Source organism: Mesoplodon densirostris, chromosome 17 (genome assembly GCF_025265405.1).
Source record: "Mesoplodon densirostris isolate mMesDen1 chromosome 17, mMesDen1 primary haplotype, whole genome shotgun sequence".
Lineage (NCBI taxonomy): Eukaryota > Metazoa > Chordata > Mammalia > Artiodactyla > Ziphiidae > Mesoplodon > Mesoplodon densirostris.
Window position 1 is genome coordinate 1,133,882 of NC_082677.1, and position 22,557 is coordinate 1,156,438.

Below are 22,557 nucleotides of genomic sequence, written 5' to 3' on the forward strand. Positions count from 1 at the left end.
GGTGAGGCGTGAACCTTGTCCTGTCCGTGTGACTGTCCCGAGCAGGGGAATCAGCTCCCACTCACGATTTACCTGACACCCCACTTAACCCGCTCGACAATCTAATGCCGTATACTTGTCACCACCTTCACGAAGAGAAGCTGGTCACACCACTGCACCCCTACTTGGACCGTGTGCTGACCTGAAACCCGATCTCCTCTGGGGGGGCTCCTCCCCCTCCCCCTCCCGATGTCAGCCCTGGCTGTGCGTGAATCACAGGAAAGCCTGGGGGAGTCGCAACACGTGACACAAGCAAGAACTTACAAATGCCAATGACGCGTGACACCCGTGGATTTGGACTCAAAACTTTAATAATCAATTGTGCCAGTAGAAGCTTTTCAAAGGCAATGATATATCAATAAATAATAGTTAAATTGAGTTCCTGAGAAAGAACCTACCACATGACGTCTGTCAGAGCGTAAATAACAACACGGCGTTACTGCGAAACTAGAGAAACGCTGACAGTCACGACGCAGCACAGCAGACCCAGAACCTGCCACTCACACATGTAAACCAGTGCACAGGCGTCTTCTTCTTCAGTTTGGCCATCGACAGACGCGTAAGTGTGCTGCCTAGAGATACACTAACTAATGGATACATTATGCTAAAAACCTCAAGGAAAAATACATGGAATAACATAATGAAAAATAGGATGCATCAGGTTTTTAAAAAGCAAAAAAAGAATTTAACGTTTTATTCAAATATAAATCACTTTAAATAGGAATCATACTAATTTGAAATAGGAATATTTTGTTTATCTATGTAGTTATATATACATTTACACTCCTAAGAAAATATGTATGGCTTAAATATCTTTTCTTTTTCAACATCACTTTGCTGTTTCACAAAGATTAAAAAATGTGCTTCTAAAACCAAGTTAAGATGGATCCTTCAAAGCACACTAGAAAGCACACGTGCTGATCGTGGGCACGTAGGGGGCAGGCTGCCTCCAGTGAGAGAACCCCAAGATCCCTGCCCTTCCGCGGGGCGCCTGCCGGGCGGGGCTCCGGCTACCCGTGGCGGCTGTACCACCAGGACAGCATCCTGACTCGCGAAGCAGACAGAGGTCCACGACTAACTTACATTTTTTTGGCAGAGCTAAGAGAATCCCTTTTGATGTACACAAGTGTAGTGCAGGACAAACGTCTTTGCCCCCCAAAGAATCCAATCACACCCACGACACATACAGTCACATCAGCTCTCAGGCACACGTGCATTTCCTCAACGAGAGAGGAGGGGTGCAGTCACAGCGAGGAAGTCACCACAGGACGACACGGCATCAGCACACTGTCCAGAATTACTCACTCAAAACGTATTCACAGAACCCGCTGTGAATGGCAAGACACGGTCACGCTTTAATAGAAAAACCCTGTTCATGCAGCGATCTCTCCACACTTGGCATCTGAAGTCACACCCGCGTGATCACCTGCTCACACTTCCTATTATACTATAATATGCAAAAAGCAAACAGAACAAAACAAAAGCAGCTTTTAACATATATCACAATTTTGAAATGTGGGAAAAATATAAAACAAAAACCACTGTGTGAATAAAATGGTATCAGTAACATCAGAACAGTGTTATCTTTTTTTTTTAACATTATTGCACAGAGATTTCTTATCACATGTTCTTCAATCTTTACGTCTTTCCCTAAATGTGAATAAGTGCTGTGGATAAAATACAAACGTAGAAAATAACAGCAGCATGATTTGTCAAAATTAATCCCTATAATTTAGTAAGAAAAATGGCTATAAACAAAATAAGTGCTCTTTCTAAACTGTACTAATTTTAAAAAATATTGTTTTAATGCAGTGAAGGTCCTCAAAAGCCAATTCCAGGCCACGTTGACACCCGCCCCGCCATCAACCAGAATGTGGAGAAGACGTCAGAGGCGAGTCCTCTTTCAGAAGCTTTTCTGCTTTGGTTTTGGGTGCAGACCAGACTTTCAAGGGGCAATGGGCCGACTGACCTGAAGGGCTGACCCCCCGGTCCCCCAGGGTCTACACGTACACGGGCTGGCAGCCCCCGGCCTGTGCCCCTGGGGCTGGGCCCCCCGCCGCTGGCTGCTCAGCCGCAGGCCCGGCCTCGGCCACCGCAGGCTTGGGGCACCGGAACGGGTAGCCGTTGTCGTCGAAGAACCTCCGGAAGGTGAACTCATAGAAGGCGTGCTCGGGGTGCCGGCTGCCCGGGGGGCCCAGCGCGTCCCAGGCCTTGGAGCTGTCCTCGCTGCCGTCCTGCCAGGGGCCCTCCTCGTCCACTGGGTCGAAGTTGGACGTGTCCATGGGGTGGCTGATCGTGGGCACGTAGGGGGCAGGCTGCCTCCGGATGTCGCTGGAGAAGTCGATGGCGCCCAGGAACGGGTGGGCCTTCAGGTCGTCGGCCCCGTTGCGGCCCAGCCGGTGCTCAGCCGAGCAGCAGAGCTTGGCGATGAGGTCCCGGGCCTCGGGGCTCAGCTCCACCTGCGCGGGGATGTGCAGCGTGCTCTCCCAGTTAATCACCTGCAGGGACAATACACCCGGTGTTCCTTCCTCCTCAACCTCGAGGCCGATGAGGGCCGTCCCGGGACAGGGTGTTAAAGAACGTGATCATTTCTTAACATTGCTAATCATCAGGGAAATGCAAATCAAAACCACAATGCAGTACACCCCCTCACAATGGTCAGAATGGCCATCATCAGAGTCTACAAATGATAAATGCTGAAGAGGGTGTGGAGAAAAGGGAACCCTCCTACAGTGTTGGTGGGAATGTAAACTGATACAGCCACTATGGAGAAGAGTATGAAGGTTCCTCAGAAAACTAAAAATAGAGCTACTATATGATCCAGCAATCCCACTCTTGGGCATATATCCAGACAAAACTATAATTCAAAAAGATACATGCACCCCTATGCTCACAGCAGCACTGTTTACAATAGCCAAGACATGGAAGCAAAATGTCCATCAACAGATGAATAGATAAAGATGTGGTACATATGTACAATGGAATCCTACTCAGCCATGAAAAATGAAATAATGTCATTTGCAGCAACATAAATGAACCTAGAGATTATCATAATAAGTGAAGTCAGACAGAGAAAGACAAATACCATATGATATCGCTTATATGTGGAATCTAAAACATGATACAAATGAACTTATTTAAAAAACAGAAACAGACTCATACACATAGAAAACAAAGTTATGGTTACCAAAGGGGAGAGGGAGGGAAGGAGAGACAAATTAGGAGTTTGGGATTAACAGATACACACTACTATTCAATATATATAAAATAGATAACAAGGACCGACTGGATAGCACCGGGAATTATATTCAGTATCTGGTAAGAACCTATAATGGAAAAGAATCTGAAAATAATATATATCTGAATCACTTTGCTGTACACCTGAAACTAACACAATATTGTAAATCAACTATACTTCAATGAAAATAACTTTTTTTAATTTAAAAAGATCTTGACAATTTCACGATGGGAGAACAGAACAGACGTAGGAGGATCTGAGCAGCTACAAATGGTCAGTGTGGTTTCAGGAGGAGCCCACGGCCTGAGGCACAGGGCGAGGAAGCCACCCCCATCTGGTGGTGCTCAACCACACACATCAGCCATCAGGACGCTCACAGAGACCTGTCTGCTGTGAGGAGGAAGCCTAAGGGACTTCTTGTTTACACCTGGAGTCAGGATAAAGCAAGGCCAGTATAACCAGGAGTGGCAACGGGGGCAGGCGGTGCAAGGGCTGGCTTGAAAATGAGTTGTTGTTTCAGTAGAGCCGAAGTTATACAACTCACAGAAGAAAACATAAAGGAAAACGTTCACGATGTTTGGTTTGGCAATGATTTCTTGGATATGATACCAAAAGCACGGGCAATAAAACAAAACAAATACATAAACAGACTTAGTCAAAATTTAAAACTTTTGTGCATCAAAGGACACTATGGACAGAGTGAAAAGACAAACCATGGAATGGGAGAGTGTATTTGCAAAGCATATAGCTGACAAGGAATTAATATCCAGACTATATAAAGAACGACAACTCAACAAAAAAAACCCAAAGAACCAAATTAAAAAAGGGCAAAGGACTTGAATAGACGTTTCTCCAAAGAAGATCTACAAATGACCAGGAAACACATGAAAAGAGGTTCAACATCACTGAACCTTAGGGAAATGCAAATCAAAATCACAATGAGATACCACCTCACACCCCCTATAATAACTACTATTTAAAAAAAAAACAAAAGGAAATTAAGTGTTGGCAAGGATATGGAGAAACAGGAGCCTCTGTACACTGCGGGTGGGAATGTAAAATGGTGCAGCCACTATGGAAACAGTATGGAGGTTCCTCAGAAAGTTTCAACATAGAATGATCGTAGGACCCAGCAATTCCACTCCTGGGTACATACCCAAAGGAATTGAAAGCAGGGACCAAACAGATACTTGTACACATACTTATGTTCACAGCAGCACTACTCACAAGAGCCGAAAGGTGGAAACAACCCAAACGTCCGTTGCCAGATGATGGATTAAAAAAATGGAATGTTATTTACACACAATGGAGTATTACTCAATATTACATACAATGTAGTATCATTCAGCCTTAAAAAAGAAGGAAATTCTGACACAGGCTCCAACATGGATGAACCTTGAAGACATTATGCTGAATGAAATAAGCCAGACACAGAAGGATAAATACCGTATGATTCCACTTATATGAGGTCCCTAGAACAGGCAACTTCATAGAGACAGAGAGTATTGATACAAGAGCTGTTACAGGGACAGAGGAGAGGGAGGAATGGAGTTAAGCTCCTGCTTGGGATGGTGAAAATGTCTTGAAACAGGCAGCGGTGACTGTTGCATAACACTGTGAATGTACTTAACGCCACTGAATTGTACAGTTAAAAGTAGTTAAAATGGTAAACTTCATCACAATTTTAAAAATTGGGTTATTATCATGCAAATTAGTAACTAGTTCAGCAATTCAATTAGGATATAGATAATGCCAAATTCCAATTTCACTGTTACTGTAAAGAAACCAAGCCTTAATTTAGGGTTTTTCTAATTAAGAGGTTATTAATTTCGGGTCCACCGTGGACTCCGGGGTATGTGAATACATCCTAGAACTGTCAGTGAACATGTGTAAAGGCAGTGTTCTGAGAAATTCCAAAGGTTTCATCAGGTTCTCTATTTAGTCTTTAAGTAATCAAGTCATTCATTTCAGAGAGTAAATGGCTACCATTCTAAAACGAATTCTTTAGTACTGAGTTATTACTTGACGGAGTAATTTTTTAATTACTTGAAATGAATATCAGAAATGCGCACAACTAGCCTGACACATAACTTATAATTGGCCAACGGTAATGACAGAACATCCAAGTATCAAACCGATTTCCTCGGGCACAGTCACAAAGCCGTGTTGGTTGCTGCACGGGGCACCTGCCGCTGGGCCCAGACCCGCGGCCTCGGTGCTTCGCCCACTCCTAGTTCTCACCTGGAAGCACCACATCGGCAGGCGACCATGGTTCTGGTTCACGCGCACATCACAACTCAGCTCTGACCCTGTGCCTCTACTTACCCAGATAAAAAATTAATAGGTAATAACAAGAATACTTGAAAACATCCCATGACATACAACTGACGTCCCGACACTATTCGGAATAAAAGGTCAAATGTTGGCCTAAGCCTCCTGGGTTCATCAGAAAACCACGTGCCCCGTTACCTTCAGCTGCGTCTCCGTGGGAGTCGGCGCCAGGAAGGGCGGCTGCCCCACCAGCATCTCGAAGAGAATCACGCCAACACTCCACCAGTCGCAGAGCTGGGTGTATCCTGAAAGACAGCGTCACTCAGCTCCCACCCGGCACACGTCCTCCTCACACACCCCGAGAGAACCGGCTCACGTCGGCGGGGAAGCTCCAGGCGGCGCACAGGTGACGTCACCGCCCCACCCGGCGGCGCGCGCATGACGTCACCGCCCCCCGCATGCGGGGCTTAGAAGAGTCCACGAGAAAAACGCTGCCGGGGCGTCCACGGTCTCCACGTGGGAGAAGCGTGGTCACGAGCATTTTCTTATTTTCCACCGTTAGTCTGTGATAAACACAGGATGCTCTTGTAATAAAAGGCTTTTTAATTTTAAAAGATTACTGTTATTGTTAGTAACAACAGTAACCAGAATTTTAGGTTCTTAAAGAACACGAACAGACGCAAGTTAAAATCGTAGAAAGTAAAAAGCAGAAATTCTGTGATCTGAGGTCAGGTGAGACCAGTGATGAGGCTTCCCGGGGAGGCTTCCTGGGGAGGTTTTGGGAGAACCGGGGGGAGGAAACTGGCAAAGGGAACGGCTGCCACCTGTCGCGCCCCTTGGGGGCACCGAGGGAGCCAGGCCCCCCCGCAGGGCTGCGGCGGCCTGGGGCTCGGGCCGGGAGGCCTCGTGGAGGCTGCGGAGCAGGCTGATCTTTGATTTTGTCCCCCGTCCCAGTCCGAGCCCCGCTCCCGTCTGCTGTCACCGAATTCTTGCTAAGTGTCACCTGCAGCCCCTTCCCGTCTGGCCCCGGAGGCTCCGCTGGGCTGCTGCGAACCGGGGGTTGGGGGAGACGGCTGTCCTGCCCCGCAGGCCAGCACCCACCCCTCCCTCTTTGAAAGGAGGGGGAGGGGGAGAGCTTTACTGGGCAGGGAGGTTAATACTCTAACCTCTCAAGGCACTGCTGTTACACGTGAGGCGGTGAGAGGCTAGTAACCCGCGCTGGGTCACACAGCTCACAGAGAACACGGGCGAGGACCGAGGGTCCTGGCTCCAGTGACTGGAAACAACACGTGAGGACAGACAGGCCACTGCTCTCTGGGTTCATCATACGGAATCCCATGAACAAACGCAGCGCTGCGGGCCCTGCCGCTGACTGTCAGATGCCTCTCGTGCTCGGCCAGGCGCCCGCTGGATGGGACGGGGCGCTGCTGTCCCCACATCTTACCTTGAAGGTGCTTCTGGGCCTGCGGCGGAGAACTGGAGGACACGGTGTTTGTATCCTCACACCCGCTGACCAGTGAAGGTGGTTGACCCAGGTGGGACCCCCCGCATCCCCCGCCACAGTCCTGTCTATCACAGGACTCTGTCAAAACCAGTTCTGGAGCGACTCCTCTGGGCTCCGGGGAGCAAGCCCACCTCGCACCCAGCCTGTCAATTCCAGCCCAAGGAAGGGCAAGCGGAGACGGGCCAGAAGCGAAGGCAGCTCCCAAACAGAGGGACACACACTGGAGGCCGTGCTCGCTAAGGAAAGAATCCGGCTCTCGGGCTCCCGTGAGCACAGACACAGCGGGGACACTTGGAGTCTCTGGAAGCGGGGGCTCGGGACCCTCCGAGGCCCCTGGCTTGGGCGCAGGGCCGGAGCACGCACCGTTGCGCAGGAGCACTTCCGGGGCGATGTAGTTGGGGGTCCCGACCAGGGAGTGGGCCAGACACCGCTGGTGCTGCCCCCACGCCCGCTGCTCCAGCGTCTTGAGCCGCTCTCCACAGCGGCAAGTGGACACGGCGTCCCAGAGGTCGCTGGGCTCCATGCTGTCCTGCCTGCTGTGACTCCCTTTCACCCAGGAAGCGGGGTGAGGAGAGAAGAGAATGAAAAGGTTAATTTTCACTCTTCAACGGTGCAACAAACCCACAGCTCCAAAAGGAAGAGTAATCCAACCCGGCTCCTGACACAGTGAGAGAAAGATTCCTCCCGCCATCTCGCAGGTGGCTGAGGTCCTGGGTCTCACACCCAAGCCGTGAGGTGCACACCCGGGCCAGCATGGGCGGCATGGGGGAGGCGGCCGCAGGGGCTGTGCCCTGTGCTGGGTGACAGTGCGGGGCCGGTGGGAAAGGCTCAGGGGCCCCAGAGCCTCTCAGGCCCGTCTCAAAGGCTAACACCACCTGTTTGATAGTCATGTTTTAAGACGGGCATGGAAAAGAGTGAGAGGATTTAGAAAATATGAGCACAAATGACTTCAGTGCCGAAAAATGGGAATGAATAAAATGATTTAGGATTAGTTTTGCGTTAAAAAATAGAAGCCTGAGCTATAGAGTATTAAAATAACTATTATAAAAATTCAAGCCATGAATAAGATAATGACCAGCGGTTTCTGACTTTTCCAGGTAGCAGGACCACAGGAGGTGGAGTTAAGCTGGCTCCACAGCCAGGTCTGTGCCTGCAGGTAGATTCAGGGTGGCTGTGAGAGAGGGCTCCTTGGGAGGCTGGGAGGCTTGTTTTTTAAGGCTTGTTTTAATAGGGCACAGTGATGGCTCCTCAGCAAGGCCCCATGGGACCCTATGGCCTACTGTCCTAAAAACATATTAGTAAAATTTGAAGCCACTAACTTACAAAAAAAAAACCACCTCACACATCATACGACTGCTTCAGGGAGAAAAAAAGGATGTCACACCAAATTATACAATCACCCCGTGAGAGCTGTGCCCCAGGAGGGGAAGGAAAGGCCTGAGGCGGCACAGCTCCATCCACCCTGGCCTGAGACGGTACCTTTCTGGTAGTATTTGGAGTTGTGCGTCCACCTGAACCCAGTGCAGAGGCCAAAGTCTGTCAGCTTGATATGGCCATCGAGATCTATAAGAATGTTGTCCGGCTTGATGTCGCGGTGGATGAAGCCCATCTTGTGGACGCTCTCGATGGCCAGTGTCAGCTCCGCGATGTAGAAGCGGGCCAGGTGCTCGGGGAACACCTCCATGCGGATGAGCAGGCTCATCATGTCGCCACCCGGGATGTAGTCCATGACGAAGTACAGGCTGTCCTTGTCCTGGAAGGAGTAGTAGAGCTTGACCACCCACTCGTTGTCCGCTTCCGCCAGGATGTCCCTCTCGGCCTTCACGTGGGCCACCTGGTTGCGATTCAGGACGTCCTTCTTCCTCAGCGTCTTCATGGCGTACAGGGCGTGCGTGTCCACCTTGCAGGCCAGGCACACCTCCCCGAAGGCGCCGACGCCCAGGGTCTTCACCTTCACGAACATGGACTTGTCCATCTTGGCCCTCCTGAGCCTGTTGTAATTGGATTCCTTCTGGAAGAGGATCTTCCTCATCTGCTCCTGCTCAGCTTCGCAGAGCCCGGCCTGTGCAGGAGGAAACAGGGGAGGGTCACCCTGGGGGAGCCCAGGGGGAGGGGGGAAGAGGCCCCAGAACGCAGGGGACCCCAATCGATCCGCGGAAACCAGGGTGCACAAGAACGGGGTCAGACAGTACAAGCGAGAAAATAACTCTTTGTTCTTTACATCCACACAGAGTCACAGATCTGGAATCGAAAGGGAAGACATAGTAACAGGGACTTCTTTCTCCAGGTGACCTTAGGCTCTAAAAACTACAGGAAGCTTATATTAATAAAAATCTGGGGGAAAGGGGACCACAAAATTCCTGGAGCTCTAAGAGCAGTGTAATAATTTAATAATAGTTCAGGGGAAAATGGGAAAACAAACAAAGCCAACGAAAATGGGACAGCGGGAAGGGCACAAAGCTTATTTTTAGAATTTGGAGTTGCCGGCTCTCTGTGATTTAAATTGACCATGGCACTTTAATCTAAATAATTTCATTAATAATTACCTTTTCTAACAGTTTAGTGCCAGCTAGGGTATATTTCAAACCTTATTTGCTAACTATAGACTTAAGCAATAGATGAATCACTACTAGATATATTTGTCTTTATAAATCCCACAATTTCAATGTATAAAACCTCCAACTTTCTACTCTTTCAAAATGTTTCCTTAGCAGTTAGAAAAACTTGGTGGATTTGTGCACGAGTAAGGACACACCATAAAAACCAATGCGTTCATTTACGTGCCGGCACATCAGGCAGAGCCCGTCCCCTCTCGAGAGTGAGGGGGAAGGGGAACGCGATGTGCTGGACTTCTCCAGGTGGGACCCCCGACACCAGCCCCGCTCCCCGGGAGACCACCGGCCTGGAGGGGAGGTGCGTGAAGCAGAAGCAAGAAGGGACCCGCGGCGACCCCACGACCCACCTTGGCCATCTCCTGCTCCAGCTGCAGCCTGCGAGCCACCTTCTGCTGGTAGGTCTTCAGCACGTTCTCCACATGCTGCTCCATAAAGAACTTGAAGGCGGACGGCGAGTAGCTCTTGATGCGCGACTCCCGCTTCTCCTCGTCGCGGCAGCCCCTGCGCACGGGCACCGGGGACGTCTGGATCTGCTTGCGGTCCTTGCCCGCCTTCTCCCCTTTGGCACCCCTGGGGCTCCTGGGGCTCCCGTCGGGGGGCTCGGCGGCCCGGCTGCCCCGGAGGCCCTGCTGCAGCCCCGCGCACAGGCCGTCCACGTCGTACTGCTCGGCGCGGCCCTGCGGCCGAAGCAGGTGCCGGGGGTAGGGCGGGGGCCGGCCCCGCGCCTCGGCGCCCCCCGGGGCGGGGGGATGCTCGTCCTGGGGCTCCAGGCCCTCGAGCGCGGGGCCCGGTGGCGGCACCCAGGCGGGGTGCGAAGGCCCCACGGCCGTCTGGGGCTCGGGCCTCATCACCCGCACGCTCTTCACCGCGTGCAGGATGTGCGCGGCCGTCACGGCCGTGATGGCGTTGGGGGAGGGCGCGGCCGCCGCCTGGTGGCCGTTGAAGGAGCCGGTCCTGCTGGGGCCCGGCTTCTGCAGCGAGTCCCGCCGGGCCAGGCCGGCGCTCGGCCACTGCGGCGCGGGGGGCGCGCTCTGCTCAAACCGCTCGGCGCCGAGGCCGGTCCGGGAGGAGGTGGCTAGGCCCGGCGGGGGGCTGTCGCCAGCGAACACGGTGCCCCGGGGGCCCCCCGCGTGCACCGGGTGGGGCTGCTTGGTGTGCGGGTGGGGTGCGTACGCGGCGGCGCCGCCCGGGGGCGGGAACGCGAGGCCGGGCTGCACCTGCACCTGCACGGCCGGGCCCTTGGCGGCCAGGCCCGCGTACCCGCCGACCTCCGGCGGGGTCTTGCTCTGGAAGGAGGGGCTGCGCTGGACGCCGTAGCCCAGGGGCTCCCCGGGCACCAGCAGGGGGGCCCTGTAATGCGGGCCCTGCAGCGGGGGCGCCGGGCCCCCAGGGCCGGGGAGGCTCATCCCGGCGGCCTCCCCGGCGGCGGCGTAGCCCTTGGGTGGGTGCGGACGGCAGTGAGGCCCGACGGCGGCGAAGAGAAAGTCCGGGTACTGGCGGGGCGCCTCCTCCAGGGCGGCGGGGCCCTCGAAGGCCGGCCCGCTCACCTGGGCGTAGGGCGGGAAAGGGTCACCTGCTCCTTCGAAGCTCGGCCTCCGCGGCACAGAGGCTGGCGCCAGGCCCTTTCCTGCAGAGGAGGGAACGGGAGGCTGACGCCGCGGCACGGCTACTCCGCGGCCGAGGGCCTGGGAAGGCCCCTGACGCCAGTGACGGCCACGTGGGCAGTGCCGGGCTCCCAGTCCAAAGGCCGTGCCCTGCCTGTCCGAGGACGCCCCCGCGGAGCACCTGGCCGAGCCCAGACCCTCTGCAGCTGTGCTTCCAGCAGAAGCCACAGCAAATGACACTGTTCTCAGGCTAAGATGATGCATCAGAAAGACCACGAGCAAGGCAGGTGCGGGGTCATCAGAGAGTGGGCGCTGCCTCCTGAGGGGCTGGGCTGCAACACAGACCCCGGGACCCTCAGAGTCTCGACACGGTGGCCAGCGAGGCACTGTTTAAGGGAACTCCTCAGTCAAGAAGAAAACAGAAACCTGTGTCCTCTTCACAAAGAAGATACGGCTACAAAGCCCGTGCAATTTCCCCCTCAGCAGATGAACTGGGCTTATCCAAGGTCTCCCACAAAACAGGGAACACTCCTGTTCAATATCCTGAATCCCTTACTACACCCAGGGACCTCAGGTCACCAAAGTGGCCCCATCTGCTCTACCAGCAAACAAAAAGATTCAGTGACAGCCAGCAAGGCAGGACATCTGGTGTTGGGGCCTCTGGCCCTCCCCAGGGGCACCAGGGGGCTTTCCCACACCTCTGCCCAAGGTGTCCAGCTCTGGAGGCACCTGCCATTGGGCAGCCTGCTCTCAGAGGCCACAGAGTGGGAAACGGTGTGTTTCAGAATCAATGAAATAAGCCTCCCCTCAAAGACTCCCCCACAAGCCCAAGAGAAAGCAGAAAGAACCTGCGGGGTTGCCTCATTTTAATATCCAGTGAATTTTCCGATCTTTCATAAGCAAAACAAGTCCACAAACCCAGCAAGTAGGAAGCACCCAGCTCAGCGTTATATCTGCCACCCGCTGTCCCCACCCTTGGGCGACCGTCAGGATGGCCCCTGCCCGCGGCTCCCAGCGTGCTCACCTGGGGAGGTCTGCTTGACGACCCGCACAATCTGCTCCTTGCCCGGCTCCAGGTAACCCATCTTACTGATGAACTCCAGGGCGGCCTCGATGCTGCGGCTGCCGGTCTGCTTGAGGGCCCTGCCCGCCATCTCCTGGGGGTGGGGTGGACACAGAGACGTCAGTGGGGGCCTGGGTGTGCGTGCCCTCGACACGAAGCCTCCAGGACTGCCTTCCCGCCCTGCGCCCGGCTCCAAGCCAGCACCACTGGGGCCAATGACAACCTCACACAGACTGACCCCCAGACGGCGACGATGGGCCTGGAGGACCATACGTCCTGCTCCTGCTGAGAAAACTTCTGTGACTAGACTGAAATTCCCGTCTGGCCTGTGGAAGTCAGAGAACTGGCCTTCCCCACCCCAGGCTTCCTGGGGGAGGGATCCCTGCCCCGAGGGGAGAGCTGCACTCTACTGTTTACAGTGCCCCGTGCCCATGCGGGCGGCAGCGGGCGAGAGAGGACATCAGCCCAGGACAGGCCCCAGCACTGCTGGCGGGATGAGCACCCGGGGAAGAGGGCCGGAGGACGGAGAGGGACCAGGGACTGATCACAGGCCAGACGGAAGCACAGCCGGCTCTTCAAGGACAGCCGGGATTCGGGCAGCCGGAGGGCTCAGTGGAGGAAGGGTATTCTTGGCAGCAGGTGGTCAGAGCAGGGGCCTGGAGCGGGGAGAATGGGGAGGCGGGAGGGGACAGCGGGGAGGCACCACAGACCGGGCCCCCTATCTGAAGGCGGTCGCGGGAGCTTTCCAAGCAGGGTCAGGGGTCCGTGAGAGGATGGGCCAGGGGCAGAGCTGCAGACACCGTGGTCGGGTGCGCAGGCCGGAGGGGGAGGGCTGCGAGGGCTGTGGCCCAGGCGCCCGGGGTCGGCTCTGCAGAGCTGTGGGCAGACAGGGGAGCCAGCCTTCAAGGATGGAACCCGGAGGGGCAGCTAGAGGGGATTCTGTGGACAGACGGGGGTCTTCTGAAGGTGGAGGGGTGGGTGGGCGGGGAGGAGGGGACTGCAAATGCAGGAAGTGGGTGGTGACCGGAGGGGAGGGGTCTGAGAGCAGCAGGGGTGGGAGAGCCTTGACAGAGGCTGCTGTAGCTCGGACCGGAGAGGAGAAGGCAGTGAGCAGGCAGCAGGACCCCAGGCCGACCCCAGGTCCCCAGAGGACAGAGGCCGGTCAGCAAAGAGCCACGGCAGGAGCCCAGGAGATGCCCCGGACCCTGAGGACGGATGAGCCGCTCTCCCCGCCTGCCGGGCCAGGGGCTTTTCGCGGCTAACAGAGTGGACCTGTCCCCGCGCTGGTGTGTCTGCCCCTCTGTTAGGACTGCGACAGCCTGGGGGCCTGACCCTCCTGTGGCTCAGGGCTGTGCCCACCCACCTAACACAACGACGGTAAGGACTCCGGTGCTTCACATCCACTGACTGTGTACATAATATTAAACCCCATCCTGGCCGGGCCCCACGGGGTGGCTGGACAAAGCGCGCACGCGGCCATGACCTGTGCCTGTGTCCTCGGGGAGAGGCAGGAAGAGCCCCGCCCGCGAGCCAAGGGCTGGGGGGGAGGCGGCCTCTGGGGGCAGCAGCGGGAAGGGACGGCTCGCGAGGCTGGGCAGCGGTAGCCAGAGCTGCCTTGGGATCGAAGGAAAGGGCACGAGCTGGGGGAGAGCCAGCCCCCTGCGGACAGAGCCCATCTGCTGTGCCTGGGACGGGACTGAAGACTTGGCTTCTTGCGGGTGACCGGCCACACGTGTGCGTCGCTTCAGACCGGCTACGTGTCAAGGAAGCGGCGACCCTGAGGACGAACCACGCCGGACCGTGTGTGTGTTCAAACTCCCTGCTGCGCACTGGCCTCACAGCCTCAAGATTCCAGCCTTCCTTACGCTTCGCTTCCAGTCGAGGAACTTAACCAGCAAAAACACCGGGAGGCAACCACAGGTTGCCTGCTCACAGGGCTGGGTTTTTTTGTTTTTGTTTTTTGCTTTTTTTTTGCGGTACGCGGGCCTCTCACTGTTGTGGCCTCTCCCGCTGCGGAGCACAGGCTCCGGACGCGCAGGCCCAGTGGCCATGGCTCACGGGCCCAGCCGCTCCATGGCATGTGGGATCTTCCCGGACCAGGGCATGAACCCGTGTCCCCTGCATTGGCAGGCGGACTCTCAACGACTGCGCCACCAGGGAAGCCCCCACAGGGCTGTTTTGAATCGCACAACGAACCATACACCCATCACACACCCGCCCATGCTAACGCGCCCTCCTGTTTAGTGAACAAGACAGTCAGGCAGTGTTGCCCTTGCCGTCTGTGCCTTCCACCAAATTGAGCAAGTGTGCAGTTTCCGTACATTAACTCTCAGAGACACCACGGCCTTTTGCTTTAAAAACTGCAGGAAGGGACTTCCCTGGTGGTCCAGTGGGTAAGACTCCGCACTCCCAATACAGGGGGCCCGGGTTCGATCCCTGGTCAGGGAACTTGATCCCGCACGCATGCCGCCACTAAGACCTGGCACAGCCAAAATAAATAAAATGTAAGTAAATAAATAAATACTAAAAAAACCCCACAGACTGCAGGAAACTCGGGATCATTTTTAAATCTTTACATCAGGAATCACAACCCTGTCTTGCCTCCACCCCCCAGAAAGCAGGACCCCGTTTCTCTGACTCCAGTGCCCAGATGTCAGGCCGGCAGCGTGGCGTGCCGCTGTAAGAGCGGTGCCCGGTGCCGCCCACAGCCTGCCCCTGAGCTGCGCCCCAGCCGGACGGCACGCTTGCCCCCGGCCTTCGGGAGCCAGGTGCGCAGGGGCCCAGGGTCTGCACGGCTGCCCCCGCGCCACCCCCTTGCCCCTCGGCTTCTAGACCCACGTCCCCTCCCGCCTGCCCTCCCTCTGTCCCTTGTGCTCCACCCCCCGAGCTGCCCGGCTTGAAAGTCCCGCAGCGCCAGAGCCCGGGGGCAGGCAGCTCCTCACGGCCGTTTCCCGGAGCTTCCAAGAGCCTGAAGGGCGGGTGGCTGTCTGTGACGGTGAAGGAAAGGGTGACCCAGCCTGCCCGGGGCCCGAGCCAGAGACGCAGGCCCCGCGGGGCGAGTGGATCCCGAGCCAGCCCGACACACCCAGCACCGCGCAGTTCCCGAAGAAGAAGAGAAAACTAAGGCCAAGCAAACCCGCAAGGGGCCTCTGAACTGTGAGTGGGTGACGAGAAGATGAGGCACCACTCCGGCCCTCGGCCCCGGCGTGGCCCCTGGAGGCCCCGGCCCGACAGCAAGGCCGCGGGGCAGGGCGCCCACTGAGCGCTTCCGAGGAAAAAGATGTTTTTTAGAGTAACTTATAGGTAGGGGATGAAGAAGAAATTTGGGCTAAAATTAAACACACATGGAAAATGCTCAACCTTACCAAGGATCAAAGAAACACTTTTAATAAAATAGCGTTTTATATTGAATTGTTAACACCAAAACAAAACAGTTATAAAGGCAAATGGGCTGGTGAAACTCTTCACAGTCATATATATTTGGTCCTTTGAGGTGACTATTTGTTAACAAGTACCAAAAGTTATTAAACGTGCGCCCTGATTTAATAATTTTACTTCCTAAAATTCTCAGGCCAATTTAAAAGAATCCTATTTTAAAAGTCAACTTGCATAAAGATGTCTGTCCGAATTAGATATAATACAATAAATCAGCCCCTCAAACAGAACCGTGTGGGGCAGGAGAGGGCTTAAATAATCCAATGAGAGAATGATTATGTTAATTATAATTAATGTATTCCCTGGGATACACTTAATGCAGCCCAAGAATACTTGCTATGGCCAAATTCTCTTACTGGACAAGCACTAAGCATCTAATATTCTCCTCTACAGAGTGCACAGCAGTGAACAAAATGTGCGACTTTCAATAGGGTAAACAACATGAAGAAATAGTGACGTGCAAAATGTGTCTGAGCATCGTCTACAAACAAGGGCTTGATTAGAACACGAGGAAAACAAGTCTGACAGTTTTATGTTGAAATATGCAATGATTTCTTCTTGTTAAAGAGCGTAAGATGATGGGAAGACTTATGCGTACGTCCAGTTCCGTTATAATAAAGCTGCCAGTGTTATCCAGCTACATAATTGTGGGCAGATGACAAAAATCCTCCAGATCACAGCTGAGTCCAGTGAGAGGGCAAGATTTCACAAGGTCATCCCAAAGCTCCCTTCAGCTGGAAAGTTCCATGATTTCGAGGGACGTTTGCTAAAACATTAAGGATTTTCTGTTGGCACTATTGAGATAGGTGAGCGGAGGTGTGACCCATTCCAGGGAAACTACCACAATCCCCTATGAGTTTACACACACACACACACACACACACACACACAGAGGAAATGAGAATGGTATCATAATATTGATTAGTGGTGTGATTAGTGAAGTCTGAGAACCTAAATAACGTCTTTATTTCAGTCTATCCAGCAGGTTATTCCAGTTGTCCTATTATGAGCCCAATAATAAAATACCTACTTTGCTTCTATTTATCATAATTTGGCTACACAGTCAGCAGGAAGTACTGCTTTCTAAATGCTCTTGCAACTTCACAGGCCCTTAAATAAGTATTTTACTTGGGTTAATATTTAACTACAAAACCATTCTTACATCTTCGTGGGATTTGTTCTTAAAGGAGCACTACACTCCTGGATATGCCTGTTACGGTAACTTAGGTCCAACCTCTTTTTGAAAAAAACACTCCCATTTTTGTCAATAATGAAAAGCCATAGAGAAATAGAATATAACATACAAAACCACTTTGCCGTGTTCCAGGAAAGGGTAGGGAACCAGTTTTAATAGCACATGTGCCGCCCAGGGTCAGGGCCTCCTAAGGACGGTCAGCGGCATGAACCTGCCCGTGGACACAGTGGGCCCGCCGCTGGGCTCAGGGAACAGGCTCTGCCGGGCCTCCCCAGCATGCCCCGCCCCCCCCCCCCCCCCCCCGTGCTCTGTCAGGAAGCCCCTGACCGCACCCTCACCAGCACATGCCTGCTTTTAGGGAGACCGACAGGTCCTCTAAAACCTGGCTCGCACAAGTCACCCAATAAATAGGCACACACACAAAACCACGTGCCTCCCTTTCACAAAATCTCTAGGACAGTCTCTTCTGCCCCAGGAAACAAGGAAGGAGCCAGACCGTCCCTGCCAGGGAGTGACGAGCCCTGGCGTTCTGAGTTCTGGGGGAAGCAAGGAGCCTGTGGCAGAGAGCACAGGGGTGGACGGTGCGGGCCCCTCAGAAGACAGGTTCCAGGGGGGAGCTGGTCACCACCAGCCAGAGGGCCTGGCGACACGAGTGGGTAGAGGTCCGTGGTGTCCCAACACAAAGAACGTGACGCTAAGTTAGAGAGACAGGCGCGTTCAAAGCCTGAGCCGAGGATGCCAGACGGAGGGTGGAGCTGGGGCGGGCAGAGTTCAGAAGAGAAGGTCTCAGGCAGAGAAAGCCTGGGGACAACACAGCCTCACTGGGTGGTCTGAACTGGGGCACGCGGTGCGACCGGGCCCAGGGCCAGCCTTCCTGCTCCCCCGCTGGGCAGGGCCCCGGCTCCTTTCAGGGCAGATCAGAGGTCAGGACAAGGGTCCAGAAGGAAGGGCTTGCCAAGCTCTGCACACTTGGTTCTGAACTGCACTGTGGACTCTACAGGGTAGAGAGAAGACACCGGCGAGAAGGCAGGCCCAAGGGCCTCCGGCCACTGTCCTCCGGGGCCAGGAGGGGAATCGAGGAGGGGTTTAATGGGAAGCTTCGGCTCACACCCTTGTTGGGAACTCTGTCGTCAGAGGTACAAGGTTTTCACGAAGGAAAGGATTCGGTTGTTGTCTCAGCCCACGATGCTGGACGACGAAGCAGGAGGTGGCGGTCCAGTGCGTGAGCAGTGGGACCCTGGGCCCAGGAGACGGGGGCGGGGGCTGCCCGCCGCCTGGTACCTGCGGACACAAGACGGAGCCACGAAGGCCAGACCTGTGCCGCGACTGGGCGTCAGGACGCTGGGAGATGGACCAGCCAGCAGAGCTCAAGCGCCAGCGGCTCAGCGTGATTCTGGAAGAACAGATTTCTTCATCAGCTACAAGCCAGGCTTGGCTCCCGAAATTCAGGGGCCTGAGTGTGTGGGGAGACTCTTCCCGTGCAGACAAGGGCCACCGTCAACTTCTGCCATTCAGACGTCTCAGCCACAGACAGCACATGCGCCTCCCCACCAAGCATCCTTAGTCACAGACCTTCGAGCTCCTTTCTGCGCTTTAAATGAGTAGCTGCGCTTTTCCTGTGTGTCCTGTAGCCCTCTGCACGGCCTCCGTCCCACTTTGCTGGGGACCATCAGCCCACGGGCATCAAAGGGAAGGGACGTCTAGATGCAGATTTCAGGGAGCTCTCTTCTCTGTGGTTGTTTTTTAAAATGTTACCAAGTAAATGGAGTGATCTAGAAAGCTATGGGCTCATTTAAGAAGGAAGACAGTCTTCTGCTACTTCTACACCCTTGAAAGATACAGTGAAATTTACAAAAATGTTTAATTATGAAATATGGTACTGAAGACAAATTTCCAAGCTAGTTTTTATGTAATTTTCAGAAAAAGTTAGGGAGTTCCCTGATGGCCTAGTGGTAGGATTCCAGGCTTTCACTGCCGTAGCCCGGGTTCAATCCCTGGTTGGAGAACTCAGATCCCGCAAGCCTCACGCGGCCGAAAACAAAACCAACCAAACAAAAAAAACCCCAAAACAAAAAACAATCTATTAAAAAGAAAAAAAAAAGCAAAGAAAAAGTTACAGTGTAACCTTGAAATGGACATACACAGGCACATAGCTGCTTTGCAGGCACCCTTCTGGCCGACTCAACCCCGTGGTTCTGAAATCCTTTAAACTGGGACTTCCCTGGTGGTCCAGTGGGTAAGACTCCGCACTCCCAATGCAGGGGGCCCGGCTTCGATCCCTGGTCGGGGAACTAGATCCCACGCGCGTGCCGCAACTAAGACCCGGGGCAACCAAATAAATAAATAAATATTGTTTAAAAAACATGCTTGAAATCCTTTAAACTGATTTCAGGGTTTAAATGGATGTTGACCCCCAGTGTGAAAGCCCATTGAGTGGGCCGGGACAAGGATGCTGGCTTTTACCCTGATCGAGGCAGGAAGCCACCTAGCGTTTGGAGCACAAGATCCGACTTCTGTTTTAAAAGGGTCCCCTGGCTGCGCTGTGGAGAGCACAGTCTAAGGGGGATGAGGGAGCTTAAGGGGCCGGCGTGACCGTGCAGACGCACCGACTGTCCAGGTCCCCACAGACTCCTGCTGGGTTCCCGGGAGGGCCCTCGCAGCCCAGGGGGACCTCAGCTCCTCTCGTGCTGCAGACCAGCCTTTGGGAGGGTCTCTTCAACGGAGGCGCAGACTCGTGGGCCTGTTGGTGGGAGGACTCGGGACTGAGACAGGGAGCGGGAGCTGTGCACGAGTCTCCGAGTCTTGGAATCGCCCTGAAATGCAGGTGCTTGTATTTTATCAAAATCAGGAGACTGGGACTTCCCTGCTGGTCCAGGGGCTAAGACTCCGAGTTCCCAATGCAGGGGGTCCGGGTTCAATCTCTAGTCGGGGAACTAGATCCCGCATGCCGCAACTAAAGATCCCGCACGCAGCAAAGAAGATCCTTCGTGCCACAACTAAGACCCGGTGAAGCCAAATAAATAAATAAAATATTTTTTAAAAAATCAGGAGACTGAGGCTCAGAATGAGTAATCATTTCCCAAGTTCATACAGTCAGTGGTAAAGTCAGAACTCAAAATGCAAATAGTCAAAAGAAGTCCAACATCATCAGTCATCAGAGCCTGCACTTTTTAAAACAAGGGGCCATCTCACACTCATTAGATGGACAAGTTATTAAAATACCTGACACCACCAAGTGTTGGCTAGGACAGGGAAGACCGCCCCGCAGAGGCTGAGGACGAGATGCTGACCCGTAAACCACACAGAACACTGTGACAGCTTCTGGTAAAGTCAGGGATGCTCACATCCTGTGACCCACAAACCCCACTTCCGGAGGAAGTCCCCACGTGTTCACAGGAAGACACACAGGAGAACGCCTGCTGCACTTCTGTCGAGAATGGAAAACTGGAAACAATCTAAACACCCATTAGTGGGATAACGGAGACGTCAGCGACGGTGAAAGGACAGCAATTACAGTGAACGGGAGCCTCGACCATCAACGTCGACAAGCCTCAGAAACATGATGCAGACGGAAACAGGAAGCTGCAAAATCATATTATACAGGGGTTTTTAAAAACTTGTAAAACTGCACCGCAGATTGGTTACAGAACGCGTCTGAAGCAACAGCACCGAACACGAATGGGGATGAGGAACCCAGCCCGGAGGCACAGAGAAGCTGCTCCGTGTGACACGGCGCTTCTCCCGAAGGTCTCCGGAACAAGGTGGGAGACGGTTACGTCATTCTCTCTGCTTCTATAGACGTCTGAAATATTACATCGTCATCAGTCATCACAGGCATGTGTGACAGGAAGGCCAGCCCCGGTGCTGCCTGCCCACGCACAGCCTGTGCCCCTTGTCCACAATCCCGCCTGCTCATCCTGAAGTTCTCGGGGCCAGAAGCTGCGTCCTGCTCACATCTGTGTCCACGGCTTGGCAGACAGGAACTGCCTGGGCACTCGGAAAGCGATGAACGAACGGAGGAACAGACGGGCCAAAGCCCAGCCCTTCCTGCCCTGGCGGCCCCACCTTGTGAGCGCGCAGGGGGCGGGAAGAGCGCCGTCCTGCGTGGTCTCCGCCCTGGAGGCTCTCAAGGCGCCGAGTCCCACCCCCCTCCGCACCTGCTCCTGCCTCAAACAGCCCCTCCTGTGGCCCAGCGGGTCCTGTCCATCAGTGAAAGAGTTAATGAGGGTCCTACCCACTGGCTGTTGCTTACGGGTGACAACGTTCCAACAAGCTGGGTGCCCCATAATAGACCAAGGTCTGTCATCAATTCACTGGAATACGACACTTTGTTTTTTTAGACAGTGTGTCGGAGAATAAAATGACACGGGGCAATGCTTACGATATACTGTAAAGTAAAACAAGCCAAGCACAAAAAGTGGGTCACAAAAACATACACGGGGCTTCGGCTCATACCTGCTGCATCAGCCGCCAAATCACTCTCATCATTTTCCATCCGTGCTCTGACGCGACAGTCACAGTGGAGGAGGGACCTCAGGACGTTTTGGAATAGAGAAGCCAGAGGGAGGGGGTGAAACGCCCAGGAGCAAGCTGTGAGCCCACCGGGCAGGAGAGGATGAGGACCCAGGGTCCCACCCGGCCCGGCCCTCCCCTCCCCTGGGGACACTGAACCCGAAGCTCCGACCAGAGACTGCAGCACAGCGAGGGGCAGACGGGTCAAGGGAGCCAGGACACGGCCCCTCGGCACCGCCACACCTCACGGAGCTGAGGGTCTCCCCTCCCCCGGAGAAGCCAAGCCCGGACGTGGGCAGCAGTGAGCCCGGCCTCCAGCCAGCCACCCTACAGCGCAGCCCCTGCCTTCAGCACTGTGGCCATCACCCCCACGTACAAACAGCCTCCAACACAAGCCAAAGCAAACAAACCCAATAGCACATACGATATGACCTCATTTTGTAAATTAAAAAAAAAATCACACCAGATACCAACATGTTCACGGTGGCACCTCAGAGCGATGGGGGCCTGACGATCTTCCAGAAACGCAGCCAAGTAACCACCAGGTTCTCTGGTGTTGGGACCCACGACCCCCCCTTACTTCCTCTCACCTCTTCTTTGGCTGCTGTTTAAAAATATGTTTCCTTCTCTCAGCTCTATGGAGACGGGCTTCTAGAGACCATGTGTGTGTCAGCTCCGGCTGCGGGTCAGAACCCGTGTCCTCTCCACCCTCCACGGACACGTGTGACACCACAGCAGGGATGCTCCTCGTTACAGGGACGCCTGGCTTTCTCCAGCTGGTCACGTGCCCACAGGCAGCAGACTAAACACCAGATGATAACTACACATGTGCTTGGAGGTGCACGATCGTTTTCTCTGAGAAAACAGCTATTTTAACCCACCTTGGGACAGGTCCGTACAATGGGAGGCTCTGCCCTCGGCCAGGAATTTCAACATCTGGGCTGCTGCAGGGTTAAGAGTTCCAAAGACGACAAGCTTCATCAATACCTGCCGGAGCTCCACTAAGAAATCTTCCAGCCAAACTTTCTACCTAGCAGCGGTCCCACTTTAAAACGATGCTCTTAGAAAATGCCATTAGCAC

The 22,557-nt window shown here is 54.2% G+C and overlaps 1 protein-coding gene across 3 annotated transcripts in view; it reads right to left on the reverse strand.

The window, feature by feature from the left end:
* Nucleotides 1-332: 332 nt before the first annotated feature.
* The window catches only part of LATS2 (large tumor suppressor kinase 2), a 48,893-nt gene continuing 26,668 nt past the window's right edge, over nt 333-22,557 (reverse strand). For 2 of the 3 annotated variants that reach the window (XM_060080312.1, XM_060080313.1), the window contains exons 3-8: nt 12,296-12,428; nt 10,015-11,294; nt 8,532-9,114; nt 6,993-7,598; nt 5,747-5,853; nt 333-2,537 (exon numbers count right to left, since the gene is read on the reverse strand). In XM_060080312.1, coding sequence (XP_059936295.1) covers nt 2,040-2,537; nt 5,747-5,853; nt 6,993-7,598; nt 8,532-9,114; nt 10,015-11,294; nt 12,296-12,428 — 3,207 coding nt within the window. In that variant the 3' untranslated portion in view covers nt 333-2,039. The remainder of the gene's footprint in view (nt 2,538-5,746; nt 5,854-6,992; nt 7,599-8,531; nt 9,115-10,014; nt 11,295-12,295; nt 12,429-22,557) is intronic. The other variant, XM_060080314.1, reaches the window with a different exon arrangement.